Source organism: Haemorhous mexicanus, chromosome 17 (genome assembly GCF_027477595.1).
Source record: "Haemorhous mexicanus isolate bHaeMex1 chromosome 17, bHaeMex1.pri, whole genome shotgun sequence".
NCBI classification, from domain to species: Eukaryota; Metazoa; Chordata; class Aves; order Passeriformes; family Fringillidae; genus Haemorhous; species Haemorhous mexicanus.
The window spans coordinates 14,450,017-14,465,576 of record NC_082357.1 but is presented as its reverse complement, the minus strand read 5'-3'; the positions used below and the strand labels follow the sequence as shown (position 1 = coordinate 14,465,576).

At 53.2% G+C, this 15,560-nt stretch overlaps 1 protein-coding gene across 1 annotated transcript; it reads right to left on the bottom strand.

Moving 5' to 3' along the window:
• Positions 1-511: 511 nt before the first annotated feature.
• On the bottom strand, positions 512-15,470 carry ALKBH5 (alkB homolog 5, RNA demethylase). Its single transcript, XM_059862153.1, has 5 exons — positions 15,197-15,470; positions 14,208-15,021; positions 8,238-8,318; positions 3,867-4,022; positions 512-2,266 (listed from the first exon to the last, which is right to left on the bottom strand). The coding sequence occupies exons 2-5, from the start codon at positions 14,921-14,923 to the stop codon at positions 2,083-2,085; spliced, it is 1,137 nt and encodes a 378-aa protein (XP_059718136.1). The 5' UTR covers positions 14,924-15,021; positions 15,197-15,470; the 3' UTR covers positions 512-2,082.
• Between the last annotated feature and the right edge of the window lie 90 nt (positions 15,471-15,560).

The window sequence follows — 15,560 nt, the reverse complement described above, 5'->3', positions numbered from 1 at the left end:
CGTGCAGTTTTGCTGTCAGGGGGATGCCAAGCTGCCCAAAACAGGGGGTTTGTAGCCAAGAGCTGGCCTGGATTCGCAGCAGAAAGCCAGGAGGGTGAGGAACATCGCTTCAAATGCTACGTGAGGTCTGAAAATGGCATTTTCAAGGTTTTACAAGCAGCAGAAGTACAAACTTTTGGATCTCTGGACTGACAAAATACGTTTCTTTGGAGGCTGTGCCTCAGCACGGAGGCAGTGGGGGCTCCCACCAGGAAAACCACTGGATAATCAGAGACAGGCACTGGGGACCTCACCAACACCCCCACAGCCAGCTGAAGGTGATGGCAACGTCCTCTGAGCTCATGTGACAAGATCCAGCCTGAGCAGAACCCCAACACCAGGTGAAAATCAGCAGGGAAGGAAAAGGACAGTGGGACCCAGATGTCAGCAAATGTCCTTGATCAGCACTGCAGGGAACAATGCCTGGGTGGTTGTTTTAGACCAGAAGTCCCTCAAGACAGCAGCAAACAAGTTTCAAAATATATTACATCTTTTTATTGCCAAGCGTGCAGACCATGAAGTGTGTGGGGGACACGACACTAAGAAAAACTACAATGGGAGGGAGGGCAAAGCAGTAAAAATTTAAAAATAAGACTACTCCTTACAACTGCCAACACTTGGGTTCAAAGAATCAACTGGAGGAAGTTTTCCTTAAAAGTACAGCTCTAAATATGGCATTGGGCCCCAAACTTTGCAAACACCAAGGCTTTGGTCTGGGCTAACACAAACCAGGTGGGAGAAGAGGATGATGATGGCAGATGCTCTATCACAACTCCACGGGGCTGAATGCCTGAATTCTTCTCAGCATCTCCTGTAGCAACCAGAAAACTCCTTACCCCAGGAACACAGGCAGGAATAAGCCAGGAGAAAGCAGGCAACTTCAGTGCTGGATGCACTGAACTGGGGCCAACCTTGAGCCCTGCAGTGTCCCTGCTCCCAGAGCCAGCCTCGGAGGGGACAGAGCTGCTCAGCTCCCCCAAGGCCACAGCAGCTCCTGTTCCTGCTCCATGAGAGTGCAGCCAGTCCTTCAGGATGGGCCACTGTGCTGGGAATGCTGCACCAACTCAGCCCTCTCCACCTGGAAGGGGCAGTGGAGAAGGGCTCTTCTGGGGGGTCCCAAGGCACAAACCCTCACAAGCACAGCGTCTCCTACTCCTCTTTGCTATCCCCAGCTCTGGGAAGCAGCACATGCTCAGTGTGATCCCTCACTTGGCAGCCCTGAGATTCCAATATGGATCTCAGGACAATGCTGGGCCACCTTTCCCTCCTCCTCAAGCACAGCCCCAGTCAGACCAGCACTGAGAAACCAGAGCTCTAGTACATTCTTCTTGGAGAGGGCAGTGCAGGGACACAGGGCTGCGAGCCCGTGCTGGCTTGGGAAAAGGGTCTGGAAAGGAAACCTACAGCATTTAAAACACTAAAGTGCAACAAAAATGTCCTAAACCACTTGAAATCGATCACAGCAAGAGGGGTCTGCAAAGCTTCAAATTTCCAGTTACTGCAGGGCACCCTTAAAACAGGCCCAACAACCACCAGGTAAAAAAAGACCAAGGAGCCCTTTGGTGAAACAAGGAATACGAGCCCACCATGGAATTTCAGCTCCTGGGGTCAAACATCATATTTAGAACATTTGGAAAGGAAAAGTGTTAAAGCAAAAAAAAAAAAAGAAAAACAAAAAAAACCAACCCAACCAAAAACCAAAACAAAAATACAATTCTTGAATCTTGCACAATGAAACAGTTAAACTTTTTGGTGTTTTCAAAAGAAATCCCAACAGACAACCTGGCATAACTTTATCTGCTTCCTAAGGGAGAGATGCCCACTTGACCCATGACTCAGGACACCATGTGCAATGGACATGTTCCATCCTCACGTATATCTCAGCATTCCTCCATTCATAAAACCAGATCCTTCCTGTTTACTCTTCAGCCTGAAAGGAAAAACCAAAACTGAAGCTAGATGGAAGATAGCCAGAGGGAGGAGAAAGTTTTCACAGACTGGAGGCCAATCTCATCAGCTCCACGAGCCTGGCAAGTGCAATCCTCAGTGTCGCCTCATTTTAACTTTCCTGGCGGGGCTGCCATCCTCCTCCTCGTCGTCACAGTCCTCCGTGTACTCGTACGACCTTCGCCAATAGTTCTCGGAGCTGAAGTTGCTCCGTCTCCTATGTTTTGGTAAGAGGACTGAACGCCTGTTCTCCTCCTTATCCATTTCTAGAATCCGTGGCCTGTGGAGAGGGAGAAAACAGGAGTGAGAGCACAGCACGATGGATCCAGGCATCCCTCCTGGATGCTATCTGCAGGTTACCTGCCGTGACGGCTCTGCTTGTTTTCCCACTGCTTTCCCAGCACTGGGCACTTGGCAGAACAGGAATAGATCACCAAGTTGCAGATCCCTAGAGGAGCTGAGAACTTTGCTATGATGGGCCAGTTCCTTCCCAAGGCAAGCATTGGCCTTTACCTCCACCAGAACACTTCCAGTCAACCTCTTTTTCTTTAACTTGCAGCTTGTGGCCCCAAGAAAAACCCCTTGGGCAGAGGGGTCTGTCTCTACTGCAGCAGAATTTAGAGCACAGAGCTGAGCTCCTTATGGTGCAGGATCACATCACAGCTCCAAAATCCTATGTCCTCTCAAATATTAACACAGTGTAATTGTTATTTCTGCAGAGCTGCCTCTGATCACTTTCTAGCAGGACTGGGTTGGTGGGCTGCACACGCCACTTACTTTATCTGAGAGATCCCACTAAGATATCCATGAGAATTACCTGTTCTACTGGAGCCTCTGAGGCCAGAGAAAGAGAAAAACATGTTTTTCACACCCATCTGCTGCAGGAGCCTATGCAAGCCATCCCCCACAGCCTGATAAGGTCACATCAGGCTGAAAAACAGCTCTGAGGGATGTGCACATTTGTCCTGCATGATCGCTCCTCTAATCGGACACCGGCCCTCTGCGTGCTCCCAGGGAAGCTGCATCTGCAGCCCAGCCTCAGACCTTCATCCATCTTCCAGCCTGCGTGCAGGTGAATGAACACTGCTCACAAACAAACCATCCCCACCCTCCTCCCTCCAGGACAGGTTCAAACAGGGCTGGGACTGCGTGGCAGCCAAACCCTGTGACCAAGTCAACTTTTGGGTTGTACCCATTGTGCAGAGAGTGCCATCTGGATCCTCAGGAAGCTTTGGAATTGAAATATGCAGGACAGCTGGCAGACTGGCAATCACTCACAGCCATCAGTGTGCTCACACCAAGGTGTTTAAGGGAAGCCTTGCTGCAGAGCTCAAGCTTGTCTGAAACCTCAGCGAGGAGCTTCCCTGAAGGTCAGGCTTAAACATCCACACGGTCTGATTTCTCACACAAAAATACACACACAGAGCTCTGGAATCAAAACAGGCCTGAGAAGCTTCCCAAGAAGTCCTTAACCTTTCCCAGATAGCAAACCCTCACACTCCCTCCCAGGACTGCTTTCATAATATAGTTTAATGCAGCTGCACAGGTTGCTTGGCAATAGAGGTCAAAAATGATTAGCTGCAGGGAAACTATTGTTCTGAACGACTGCATTATCAAAAGCCAGCCAAATCTATTGCTTCTTCATTATGCCACTCACAGGATAAACAATGTAAGCTGCTTACAGCCAGAGCTCAGCCTCCACAAGTCTGGGAGGAACGCATAAAGAGCTCATTCTGATAAAACAGATCTGGGCATTGCAGAAAGCACCTGGCAGGTGCACATCAGAATCGTTTTAAATAAGTTCTGAGGCCAGGGACCTCAGCTATGCACTGATCCAGAGACAACATCCCAAACATGGCTCTTAGGAGAGATGGTCCTACCTGTGGGCAGCATCAGGATCTGCTTTGCGATGGGACCGCTTTGGTTTCAGGATCTGGTCCCGGTTGCTTCCCGACAGGCGGTCAGAGTTATAACCTGGTGGCAACACAGAGCTACTCAGGGATTTTGTTTCCAATCGAGGTGCATCTAGTCTTGTTCTGCAAATATTGAAAGAGAAGAGAATTTGCAAGGAGTTTCTACAGAATCACAGCAGAGCCCTCCACCCCAACCACACGGCTCAGGAGGAGGGACAAGAATACCACACTCCACAGCACAGCAAGCTTTGTGCTACTAGAAGCTTCACAGAATCACAAAATGGTTTAAGTCAGAAGAGACCTTGAACATAACCTCATTTCCAACCCCCTGCCACAGGCAGGCACACCTTCCACTAGACCAGACTGCTCCAAGTCCTGTCCACCTTGACCTTGGATGCTTTCAAGGATGGGGCAGCCACAACTTCTCTGGGCTACCTGTGCCAGGGCCTCAGCAGCCTCACAGGAAAGGATTTTTTCCTTATACCGAATTTAAACACTCTTTGTCAGTTTGAAGCCATTGCCCTTTATCCTGCCTTGGCTTAGGGACACACAGTCACGAGGTGAATGCAAAAGGTGCTGAGCTCACTGCAACCCCAGCTCTGGGATAAGGAGCAGAGCTGTTGGAGCAGCTGTGAAATCCCATGAAATCACTTGGCAACAACTCACAGCTCCAGTTAAGCCACCTGGGTGGGAGATGCCCTGCAAAAGCATCATCACCTGCAACAGTAATAACTGCTTCCACCTGGAAACTCCCTCCTGCCCACGGATCTCCCGGGGTCAGGTGTTCCTCAGCTTTACAAAGTGCAAAGAGTTGAAGTACGAGTCAGGAGAAGGTGTAGCAAACAGAAGCTGCACCAATCCCTTCCAGCAGCTCTGCACACACTCAAGCTATGCTGGAGAGCAAGCACAGCTCATCCCAAAAGAGAACAGGACTGTAGCCATGCACAGGTGGAGGAGGCAGCAAAAATGAAGGGGGAGAACAACTACTTGCTCTCCAGTGCTGAACTTCAGCTCCTGAGGGAGGTTTCCACAGGAGAATCCCAATCTAAACTTCCATTAGAAAGCACATCCAGCTGCCAAGCTTCTCTCTGCCATCAGGGAGAGCCTCTTCAGCTAATCAGGGTGATGCCAGTCTGGCACAGGCAAAGCTGGGCATGGCAGCCTGAGTTTGCCCAGCGTGCCAGAAACAAGGAACACTTCCACAGGCAGCTGCCAGGTTGGAGCCTGTGCTAGTCCACGCTGTCATCCTGAGTTGTTCTCAGCTCCAAGGCTGGACCCAGTCCAGCCTGAACACCAAAGGCCTTGCAGATCCTGCCCATGACAAGGGAGGTGGTTTAAATACCTCTCAAATACAACAGCAACTGCAGGACTGCACTCAAACAAACCAACCTCCAATACACTGCAAGGGCAAGGGAACACCAGCCATGCTCTCTCTGGCCAGGTGCAAGGAGAGGTGACACTAAAATGGAGAACAATGTACCTACAAATAGAGAAACTCTGCTTATGAGAGTGAAAGCAGAATGGCAGCAAAAGCCTCTAAAATTGCTTTCAAGACCTGGTTGAGTAGGTCTCATTTCTATACCCATCTCCCACGTTACCTCTCCCAGCATCTCATAAATTAAGAGCACCATTCCTCCCCTCCTCTGGCTCAAAGCATTTCCAAACCCTGCTGGCTCCCGGCAGCCCTGATCCACCACAGGAAACACTGAGCACTGAAGTGTTTATGACCTGCTTGGTAACCACACAGCTCTGAAGGATCCTGCAGAACCCCACTGCTCCTGCAGCTCCCACAGCTTTGTCCTCCTGCTGCTGTCAGCAGGAAGCAGAGGCGAGAGCAGAGCCAGACTCAAACGCCCGGGACCCAGCGGGCTCTGGCAGAACTCAGAGCTGAACATCCCAGCTCCAACTGGGATGATCCAGCTGATCTGATCCGGAAAGCTCAGGGCTGATCCTCACCACCAAGAAGAGGAAGAGGAGTTTTACAAGGCCTTTCGTGCTCACAGGCCAGCAGGGGAAGGAGCTGCTTTCCTGGTTGCACAACAGCCTGTTCCAGGCACAGCTGCAGATCTGGGGAGCAGGAACGGCGCTGGTGCAGCGACCCTGGCACAGGCAAGGGGCACACTGCACACACAGGGACATGGGGAGGTGGCCGCCCTGGCCAGGGGATAAGCAGCAACTAATAAGCTCTAATTGGCAGCAATCACAGCCCAGCCTTTGGCGAACATCGCCACGGATTCACCACAGCTGCAGAGGTTATGCAGAAAGAATTACCAGGGGGTTTGTGCTTTGCTCGAGAGAAAAATCCTGGTGTGGTTTCACCTGGTTTGTCTGTCAGGTTAGCCCCTCACTGTCTAATGGGAAGAGACACTTCTGCTCTGACATGAAGCAAATCAGGCCCCAAGAATCAGCGTGGATGGACAGAGCCAGCAGAGCTACAGGCTCCGTCCCTTCAGCAGAAGTGCAGCAGGTCAGCTGGGTACACTGGAGAGACCTCACTGCTCCTCCCAGGACATAAAGGGGGCTTATAAAAAACACAGAGAACAACTTTTTATGTTGGGAGATGGTCATAAGACAAGAGGGACCAGTGTTAAACTAAAAGAGGGACAATTTAGATTGGATATTAGAAAGAAATCCTTTGCTCAGAGAGCAGTGAAGCACTGGCACAGGTTGCCCAGAGAAGGACAGGCTGGATGGGACTCTGAGCAACCTGGCCCAGTGGAAGGTGTCCTTGCCCATGGCAGGGGCTGAAACAAGGTGATGTTTAAGGTCCCTTCTTGCCCAGATGCACTTTGAGGGCAGCCAGGCTTGACTGAAACAATCCAACACTCTCAGCTCACCAAGGCTGGAGAAAGCAAGAGGCAGAGCCAGTTTAAACAGGTACATTGGATATCTGCACCAGTTTGGGCAGCTTTAGCTTATTTATCTGAGTCTGTCTTTTCCACAAAACTGCTCCACAACCTAGGACAGGCAGCTTCTCTTTCCCAAAGTCCAACCAAAGCAGCTACAAGACTTGGAGATGCCTCCTTGTGAGCACTTGTACTGCTTTTCCCTGGCTGCTCCAACACCATGAACTCAACAGCTCTAAGTTCTTATCACAACTCCTCACCCCAAACCTCATGTGGCCATACCCAGCTGTGGGGTGGTTTGGCTACAGCCTGCCTTTCATCCCACTCTATCTCCTGCCACATCTCATCCTGCCTCCCTGGGTCTGGGCTGATTTTGCTTGGCTAATACCTCAGGGCTGCTGTTTTCCTGCCTTCATTCCATGGGTTTCTCTAACCAGATGTCCAACTCCACTCCACTGGCTTTGTGCCATATCCTCATAATGTTGCCAGACTTGTTTTGAAACCAAGTAAGCTATCCAAAAGCTCATCCAGTCTGGATCCAGACCACTTGCCTGCAAGCCTTATGCCAGCCTGGGCCACAACCACAGCCCTGCCACCAATGCCCAAGTTTTTGGCTGGGTTTACAGGACTCAAAGTGTGTATTTTCATTTACAAAGATGCTTCTTGACAGCAGAATTACTGCCAACACCTTCCAAGGCATAGTCAGCAGGGGTCAATGTGTGGCAGTCACATGTTTTGGTCTCCTAGTAGAAGGAACTGATGAGAGAGGACATTTCTAGGCAGGAAGGAAGGTTTTACTGAGGGACTTTGGGGTGGGCTTAGTTTACTTTGTCTCTCATTTTCTTAAGAGCTTTAGGAACAAGCACTGATTGATGAAATGCCATCAAGAGTGCTTTCCTAGAACAGGAAGCCCCTTTCTAAAACAGCTTATGGAGCTTGGCTTCCGAACAGAGACTCGAAGGACAAGCTCTGTAATGAGCATTGAACTCTCTACGTGTTTCCCTCCAAAGCCAGTGTCTTCCTCTCTTCCCCAGGAAACAAAAGCCATGATACCAAGAAACCTTTCTCTGCTTCACAGGACATTCTTCATCACAAACATCAGCTCCAAAAGACCATCCAGGTAACTCACACATGTGGGCATCACATGACCAGACACCTCAACACACAGCCCAAAACAAGACAGTCTGATACCCTAGGTGTTTGGAGCTGGGCAGCCAAGGGGAAGCCAGTTTGGGCACCAGCAGGGCTTGTAACCCCAGACATTGCAACAAAGTGCTGCTGCACAAAGCCAAGAAGTGATGAACCCTGCAGGAACAGGTTCCAGCCACTTCCACTGCCAGGTACGGCACGACACGAGCGAGTGCCAGAGTGACACCTAATCAAGGTGCAAGATCAAGCCAGCAAATTAACAAGCAAGAGAGTTTTCAAGTGTTTAAGCATCATGACACCACATCCACGTTTATGTTGCTGTCTGGAGGGCTTCAACACTTACTTTCGGAGGATGATGACAGCTCTCCTCTCCTTGATGTCCTGTGGTCGAATGCAGTGTGTGATTTCGTCGGCCGCATACCCACTGACAACAGAAACAAAAAGCCACCATCAGGGAGATGCTAGGCAGAAACAGAAAATGGTTTCCAGCCTCAACAACTCAGTTTGGCCAGTACTTCCTAACTTGCACCAGGAATTCCTCCTCCAAACACCACCCCCAGGCACACAGGAGCTAGACTTGCAGGAAGGAACAAACATTGAGAAAGAACGAGGACAGTCAAGGGGTTTTGGGGGGTTTTCATGACTCAGTTTTTCAGCATACCCCAGAGGAAACTGCCACCTGCTCCAGCACTGTGAAATAAAAACATGTAGAAATGTAGAACTGTAGATTCAGGCAATTAATTTATGAAGAAATTAGAAAGCAACAGGGGGGAAAATGAGCACATTCCTCCAAATCATCTCAAACATGCCTATGAGAAAAGCTCTCTCACAGCTCAGGTGTGCAGCACGCCCAGACCCAAACATGTAACACATCAGGGAGGTTTTTTAAGTCACAGAGGGGTGCAGTCATGCAGAGCTGAGCCTCTCATCCCCTTTTCCTGCTGATCATCCTCCCCATCACATGGCATATCCTCAGCCACCACAAGAACATCACCAGCCCTTCCTCATGGGGTAACCTACAAATTCAGACCTGCAAACCAAGCTGCACTCCTCTAAAACCACCCTGTAATAGGGTGAAACAGCTCATTGGGCTGAAGAAAAGCCAGGCTCAAGCAGTGGCTGTTGTGTGACATGACTCCAGATACTCCACATTTTCAGCAGGCTGGAGAGAAGCCACGGCCAAGGACAGCCCCAGCTTCCCACAACACACTGGAGCATTTCCTGATGGCTGCCTCTGTTTCCAGCTGGGCTCCTGTGCCCAGCAGAGCAGGTGAAATCACGGTGGGTCCATGGAGAGCAGCCACCACGCCTGCTGTGACACACAAACCATGCTGGGAGCACATCCCATCACTGCAAGGGTGTGAGCAGCAGATCCCAGCGGTGGGGCCTGCCCTCTACCTGCCGTTTGGAGAGTGTCAGCTTGCTGAGAGCCTTCTGCAGTCCAGCACGGGCTAAAGAGAAGCTGAACACCTTCAGAGCTTCCTGAAACACCTTGGAAGGCACCTGGGTGAAGGCTGCTCAAGCCTGCACACCCAGCCTGAAGCAGAAATCAGCAGGCTCAGTGTCCCCACAAGGCTTTTCCATGCCATTGCTGGCAGGCCAGGGTCAGGGGCTGGCAGGTTATTCAGGACACCCTGAGCAGAGAACAGAGCTCACACACACAAGTTTTCTCTGGGGACAGGACCGGGTTTCCTTGATCTGGTTAGATAACCCACCCACTCACCCAGAAACACCTCCTCACACACAGATTTACTGCTCTGCCAGGACAGCCACAAGTCCAAGGCCTGACCAGCTGAAGCAGGGGTGGTGTCCATCCCCACTGTGCTCCAGGCATTGCAGAACACGACAAGGGCTCGTGATGATGCTCTATTATGTTCCTGGAATCTCTGCGTCAAGCTCCAGTGAATTCATGAATATCACCCACGTTAACATTCAACTCAGCATCCTCAGCAGCACCCTGAACACCAGGGAAAGGTCTGCTTCCAGACCTGCTTCCAGACCCACAAGGTATCAGCCTGGACACTCCTTTTCACTCCTTCCCCAGGCAAGAACACCCTTTTCAGATCAATTCCACAGTGGCACCAAGAAGTTTGTGGTCCCAGATGCACACGGGCAGCATCAAACAACAGCCCCACCACTCTGGTCTGAGACCATAAGGGGGACACACCAGTTTGCCCTAGCAGCAAACTGGTGTGGAAAACTCTGCACTGTATCATATGTAGTGATGGAGTGCCTCTGCACAGGCAGAGAAATAAAAGAAAAGGATTATTTGGTTGTGTCATACTCATGCTGCCTCGTGCCAGCATGAACTTCTCACCCACTGCCCAGCCTTGCACACCCTGAGGATGGGTAAAGGGGCAGACCCTGAAGAAAAACACCCATAACGTTATCAAGGGTCTACACACACATTTCTTGCTCAGAGAATAAACTCAAAACAACCTGGAAAGGAAAATCATAAATTCCAGCCCAGGAAAGCACTCGAGTGTGCCATCTCCATCCCAGAGGGTTTTCCAGAAGAACAGGGGGAAGTGCTGATGTTTTCCACACACTACCCCAAAACCAGACCCCAATTCCAAAGTAACCTGTCAAACCTTACACCCTCAACACTCCCCTGAGTCTTTTTCCATCTGGAAGAGTCACTGCTGAGCCAGAACTGATTCACACAGAGATAAAAGTGGATATTTTTGTGCAAACATCACCAGAAAGGAAACCTTGAAGTTCTACAGACTCTAACAAGAAAAGCTTGAACAAATCTCTGCCTCATCACCACTGGCACACGTGGAACTTCTCTGCACCAAGAGCCTGTTCTGAGGGATCAGGCTATTTTGGAGCAGACAGCTGCAGAGAGATCCCTCCAGCTGGGAAGGAAGGAGGTTCATCCTCCAGCGACTCCAACCTGCTCTGATTATGCTTCCATCAGGCACGCCACGAGACAACAGGAGGGACACACATCACAGCACTCCCCTGCCATTACAAACAGCCAGGAGACGACCTGGAGCACTCTCCAGCTGTGGGAGGGAAGCCTGTATGGCACAAGCTCTGGGAACATGGGAAATGCTACCTGTGCCTTTCGTTCCTCCAGCTGCACTCTTTCCAATGCTCAGACAACATACCTGGCAGTTTCAGCACTGAGATTTGCTTCCTGTGACAGCAGCTGCAGGGCAGGGATCCACCTGGAACCCCCCATCCCAGGTGGCTCCACACACCCCCTGTTCCCTCCCTTTTTCCCAGCCCAAGCATTCTCAAAGCACACGTTCCCCAGACGAAACGGCAAATTCCTCCATCTCCCCGCCACTGCTTCTACTGATTGATGCTCACCAAATTGTTGTTAAAATAAGAAAAACCCACCAACGTGGTGAGGTTAACAGCCCCTCCCCAGGGAGCTGATGGGTCACAGGACTGGGATCCAGCAACACACACTGAGCTGATGCTTCCTCCTGGCCTGGCTGCCACTGGGACAAACCTGCAGGAGCACTTGCTTCCCAGGGCTGTGGGAAAAGAGGGGAGGTCATCTTCTAGATCACAAAACCTACACGAGCAAATCTTCCCTGCAGATGTGAAAGGAGAGGAGAAAAGGCCTTGCTGGAAGAGGGAAGGGCTCATTAGCAGGTCATGGGGTGGCTCAGCTTTTGCCTTCTGGCGAGGGGCACAGCCCAGCCACGTGAATCTTGTTCCACCTCACCTGTCATTTGAGGTCTGAACACTCTCCAAGGACTCTGAGGCAGGTTCAGAGCTGGCAAACACCACATCCTGCTACAGGGAAGGCAAACAAAATAAAGGGAGGGAAACAGGGAAAGCTTCTCTGCAAAATCCCTACTGGGTACTGGGTCAGCAACTGTGAAATTAGGAGCAGGAATGAGACAGGGGCAATCTGAAGCCAGTGTGAGAGTGCTGTGGGGTCAAAGAGAGGCATCTGAGAGGTTACTTTAGATCCTCAGGACTTCCACCCAGCTTCCCTGGAAAGGCTGCAGGCCAGGGGCAGCCACTGACCCAGCAGGATTTGAATCCCAGACATTACAGGCATGCCACCTCTATCTGTGCCCGTTCCCCATCTCCAGGGCAACTGCCTCCACCAGCTGTTTACCCAGAGGAGAAAACGCCAAGTTTGGGGAGTTGACTTAGTCATGCCCAAGGGCTGGATTTGGTGCCACACCCCTGAGCACGGTCTGCACCTCTCCTGCTCCTCCTGACTGCTGGGGTGAGACGGGAGAGCAGGAGATCTGCTGTGAGGCAAGGAATTGATTCCAGACAGCATCCTGTCAACACAGAACAGTCACTCTGGCAGAATCTCTCATAAATGAGTGCAAAGTACCTGCTAACTGCTGTACCAAATTTGAAATTATCCCTGTTTTAAAGTCCATTACTTGCTGGAAGGCAGAACATCTGACAGTGATCAAGCTGCAGTGAGTGGGTCAGAAAGCAGCCCTTGGATTTGGAGGGAAAAGGTATCTCTGATATCTTCATCTGGTTTGTACGATTGCTTCAGCCACATGAACAAACTGATGACAGCACCTGAGTGACACTGGCCAACAACCCAAACACCCCTTGGAGACACCTCGCTCCAATTCCATGAGCCCTGAGCCAGCAGTTTTGAAGGAAGAGCAAGGCTCTGGAATAAGAAAACATCATTCTCTGGTCCTGGAGCAGAGAAAGCATCTCTCCTTCCTCCCACCATCCTCCACTGCAGATCCTCCTCCAGAGTTTTTCAAGAGGCTTTGACTGCAAGACTTGAGGCTGACCCTGAATTAGCAGCTCTGCCAGAATGCTTCCAAGCAGGATAAAACTCTCACTGTCCTTAGAAAACAGAAGGCCTCTGGCTGTAAAAGGAAGGACAACTATTTATCGAGGCCTGACAAGGAAAGACAGGAGAGGGGCTTGCATCAGCAGCAGGAAAATTAGGATAGAAAGTTTCCCTCCTGGTATCTTTGAGAAGTCAGCGAGCAGAGCAGCTGCCTCACACCCAGCAGTCCATCCCTGGGGATGGAGCTTGCTCTGCAGTAAAAAGATACAGAGCAGGATGGGTCCCCTTGGGTCCCATTTCACAAAATCACCCCGACCTCTGCCCCCTGAGCCCCGTCAAACCACCAGAGAATGAGAAAATGTCCTCAGCGCCATTCCCGCCTCCCTCTGCAGCCTCCCTCATCCCTGGCTAATCCACACAAGTTACCTAACACCGGGGTACAGCAAGGATTAGTTAATGTTTGTGCAGCTTTTCCGAGATAAAAGCGACGCGAGATCTCAGCATTTATTATTGATGCACCAGTCAAGGAGGCCGTGTGTTTGTGGGGGGAAAAATTCCTTCCCGAACCCTGCAGCGATCAATTTACAAGCCAAAGCAAGGGATTGTATTACGGCCTGGGAGCCCGGAAAACCGGCCTGGACCTTCACCAGTCCAAAAAAACCACCCCTCGAACGAGGATACAGCTGGTAGCACTGCTGGCACAGTCCTGGTGATCCCTGCTCCTGGCAGGGAGCACTCTGACCTTCAGGGACACGAGGGACTGGCAACCCCGGTGCCAGGCTTCCAGCTGCCCTCCCCAGGAGCTGGAGACAGCAGGATCCCTGTGCTCCAGCCCCTCCTGTCCCCTTACCTGCCTGTCCCCTCACCTGTGTGCTCCCCCTCCCAGCCCGCACTGGAGGGCAGTGGGATTAGGAAGCAGGCATTTCCCGGCGCCAATCCCTGCCTTACTGCCGGCCAACTGCGTGACCTTGGGCAGGTCATTCCACCTTCCAGGGCTCTTCCTCAACACACATAAAGTCCCTTCCTGTGCCCGTGACCCGCTGCACTTCCAAGTGACAATCACGCGGGGCTCTGCACTCTGGTCTCCCTATCGTCAGCGGGCAGGGGAGGGCTCAGCATTCCCAGTTTACAGACTGGGAAGACGAGGCCATTCACATCTCCTCTCCACGATTAAGGTCAGGTCAGAGAAGCACCGGCCGAGCTAAGAATAGAACCAGGAGCCCTGTCCCTACAGCTGCTCCGCTCTGACCACTCTTGGGCAAAGGATCCATTTTGTGTCTCAACGTGTTACTTTACCCATTTACAGGAACTCAATGGCCAGCTCAGCTCCGCTAGCACGCTCCCACCAGCATTCGCCTCAAGCTCCATGGAGAGGGCACCCACCCAAATCCTCACCCACCACGACGGCAGGACCCACCCCCCCAAAATCCCTGCTTCCCCCCTTCCACCACAGCGAGCCCCTGAGCACCTACAGAGGAGGGAGATGGAGCCCGAGGCGCCGTCGGGGCGCGCATCCGTGCGCCTCGTGATCCGCGTTACACAACCGGGGCCTCGGCAACGCAGGCGAGTTACCTGAGCACCGTGACGCTCCCCCTCTTCACGGGCAGGAACAGAACGGGCTCCGACACCCTGATGGGCTTGAACTGGAATTTACACCCGAAGCAGAGCGCCGAGTCGCTGAAGAAGGACACGGAGACGATGGGCCTCTCAAAGATATGGATGGGGTCCACGTGGGAGACAATGCAGCCCCCCGGCTGGTAGTCGTTGATGACGGCACTGTTCACAAAGCCCTCGGGGATCACCCGGTGCTCCACCAGCTTCCTGATCACCAGGTCGTGCACCCACTCGGGGATGGCGTCCACCTCCCCCCGCGGGTACAGGCGCTCCTGGCCGGGGCCTCGCCGCTGCAGCTGAGACCCGTAGGTGTAGCCTTCCCCAAAAAAATACTTGTTCCGCAGCGGCGCCCGATCCACCGTGTGCTCCTTGTAGAGCCCCTTCTCCGCCCGGGACACCACGTCCTCGATGCGCGCCTCGATCTTGGCGCACTCCTCGGCGCTGAAGAGGCGAAGCTGGCGGATGCCGCTCTTCACTTTCCGAGCTTCCTCCTCCTCCTTCTGCTCCTCGTAGTCGCTGGGCTCGGAGCCGGAGTCCTCCTGGTGCCGCCGCTTGCGGTCGTACGGCGGCTCGGGGGGCTCCCGCGGGAGGCCGCCGCCGCCTTTGTGGCCGTCCCGGTAGGGCATCATGGACTTGAGCTTCTCCCGCAGGTCCGTGTAGCCGCTGCCGGCCATGGCGCGTCCGCAGCCCCCGCCTCTATCGATCCCGGCGCTGCAGGCGGCGGCGGGCGGCGGCGGGGGACGCGCAGCTGCTGCTCATGGCACCCGCCGCCCTGCCGGGAGAGAGAGCCCCGCAGGACGGGGAGGTGAGGACGGGATCCCGGTACCGCGCCAGACCCTCTCCCGCCCCCCCTTCCTCGGGAGATGGGACCCCGCTCCCGGCGGGCAGAGCTCCCGCCCTCTCCCTCCCTCCCGGGGCAGGGGCGGCCCGGCGGACGCCACACTCACGGCTTGGCCCGGGGCGGGCGCGGACAACGCTGCCGGTGCCGGTGCTCACGCGGCGGCAGGGCCTGGCACATTCCCAGCGGCGGCCCCGGACTCCCTGCCCGTTCCCACCGCCGCGGCTCTGCCCATGGCGGGGGACAACCGGAGGAAGTGTGGGGGGGTCCCGTGCCGTGCCGGGGGACAGCGGCGGGCGGGGGTCTGGCGCGGCCCTTCCCGCTACGTCACCAGGAGCCGGCCCGACATCCCGGATCGCCGCGGGGCCGCCCCGCCCCGCCGCGCACGCGCCGTCACCGCCCCCGGCCCCGCCCCTCTCGCGCACGTACGGACCGAGCGCGCGACCCGGCCCCGCCCACCGGCGCCGTTAACC

Coding starts and splice junctions, on each gene's coding strand:
- ALKBH5 (XM_059862153.1), bottom strand. CDS start 14,923: ATGGCCGGCAGCGGCTACACGGACCTGCGGGAGAAGCTCAAGTCCATG. Junction 4,023..8,237: donor GCTGTCATCATCCTCCGAAA/GTAAGTGTTGAA, acceptor CAATATTTGCAG/AACAAGACTAGATGCACCTC. Junction 2,267..3,866: donor GATCCTGATGCTGCCCACAG/GTAGGACCATCT, acceptor CCCTCTCCACAG/GCCACGGATTCTAGAAATGG.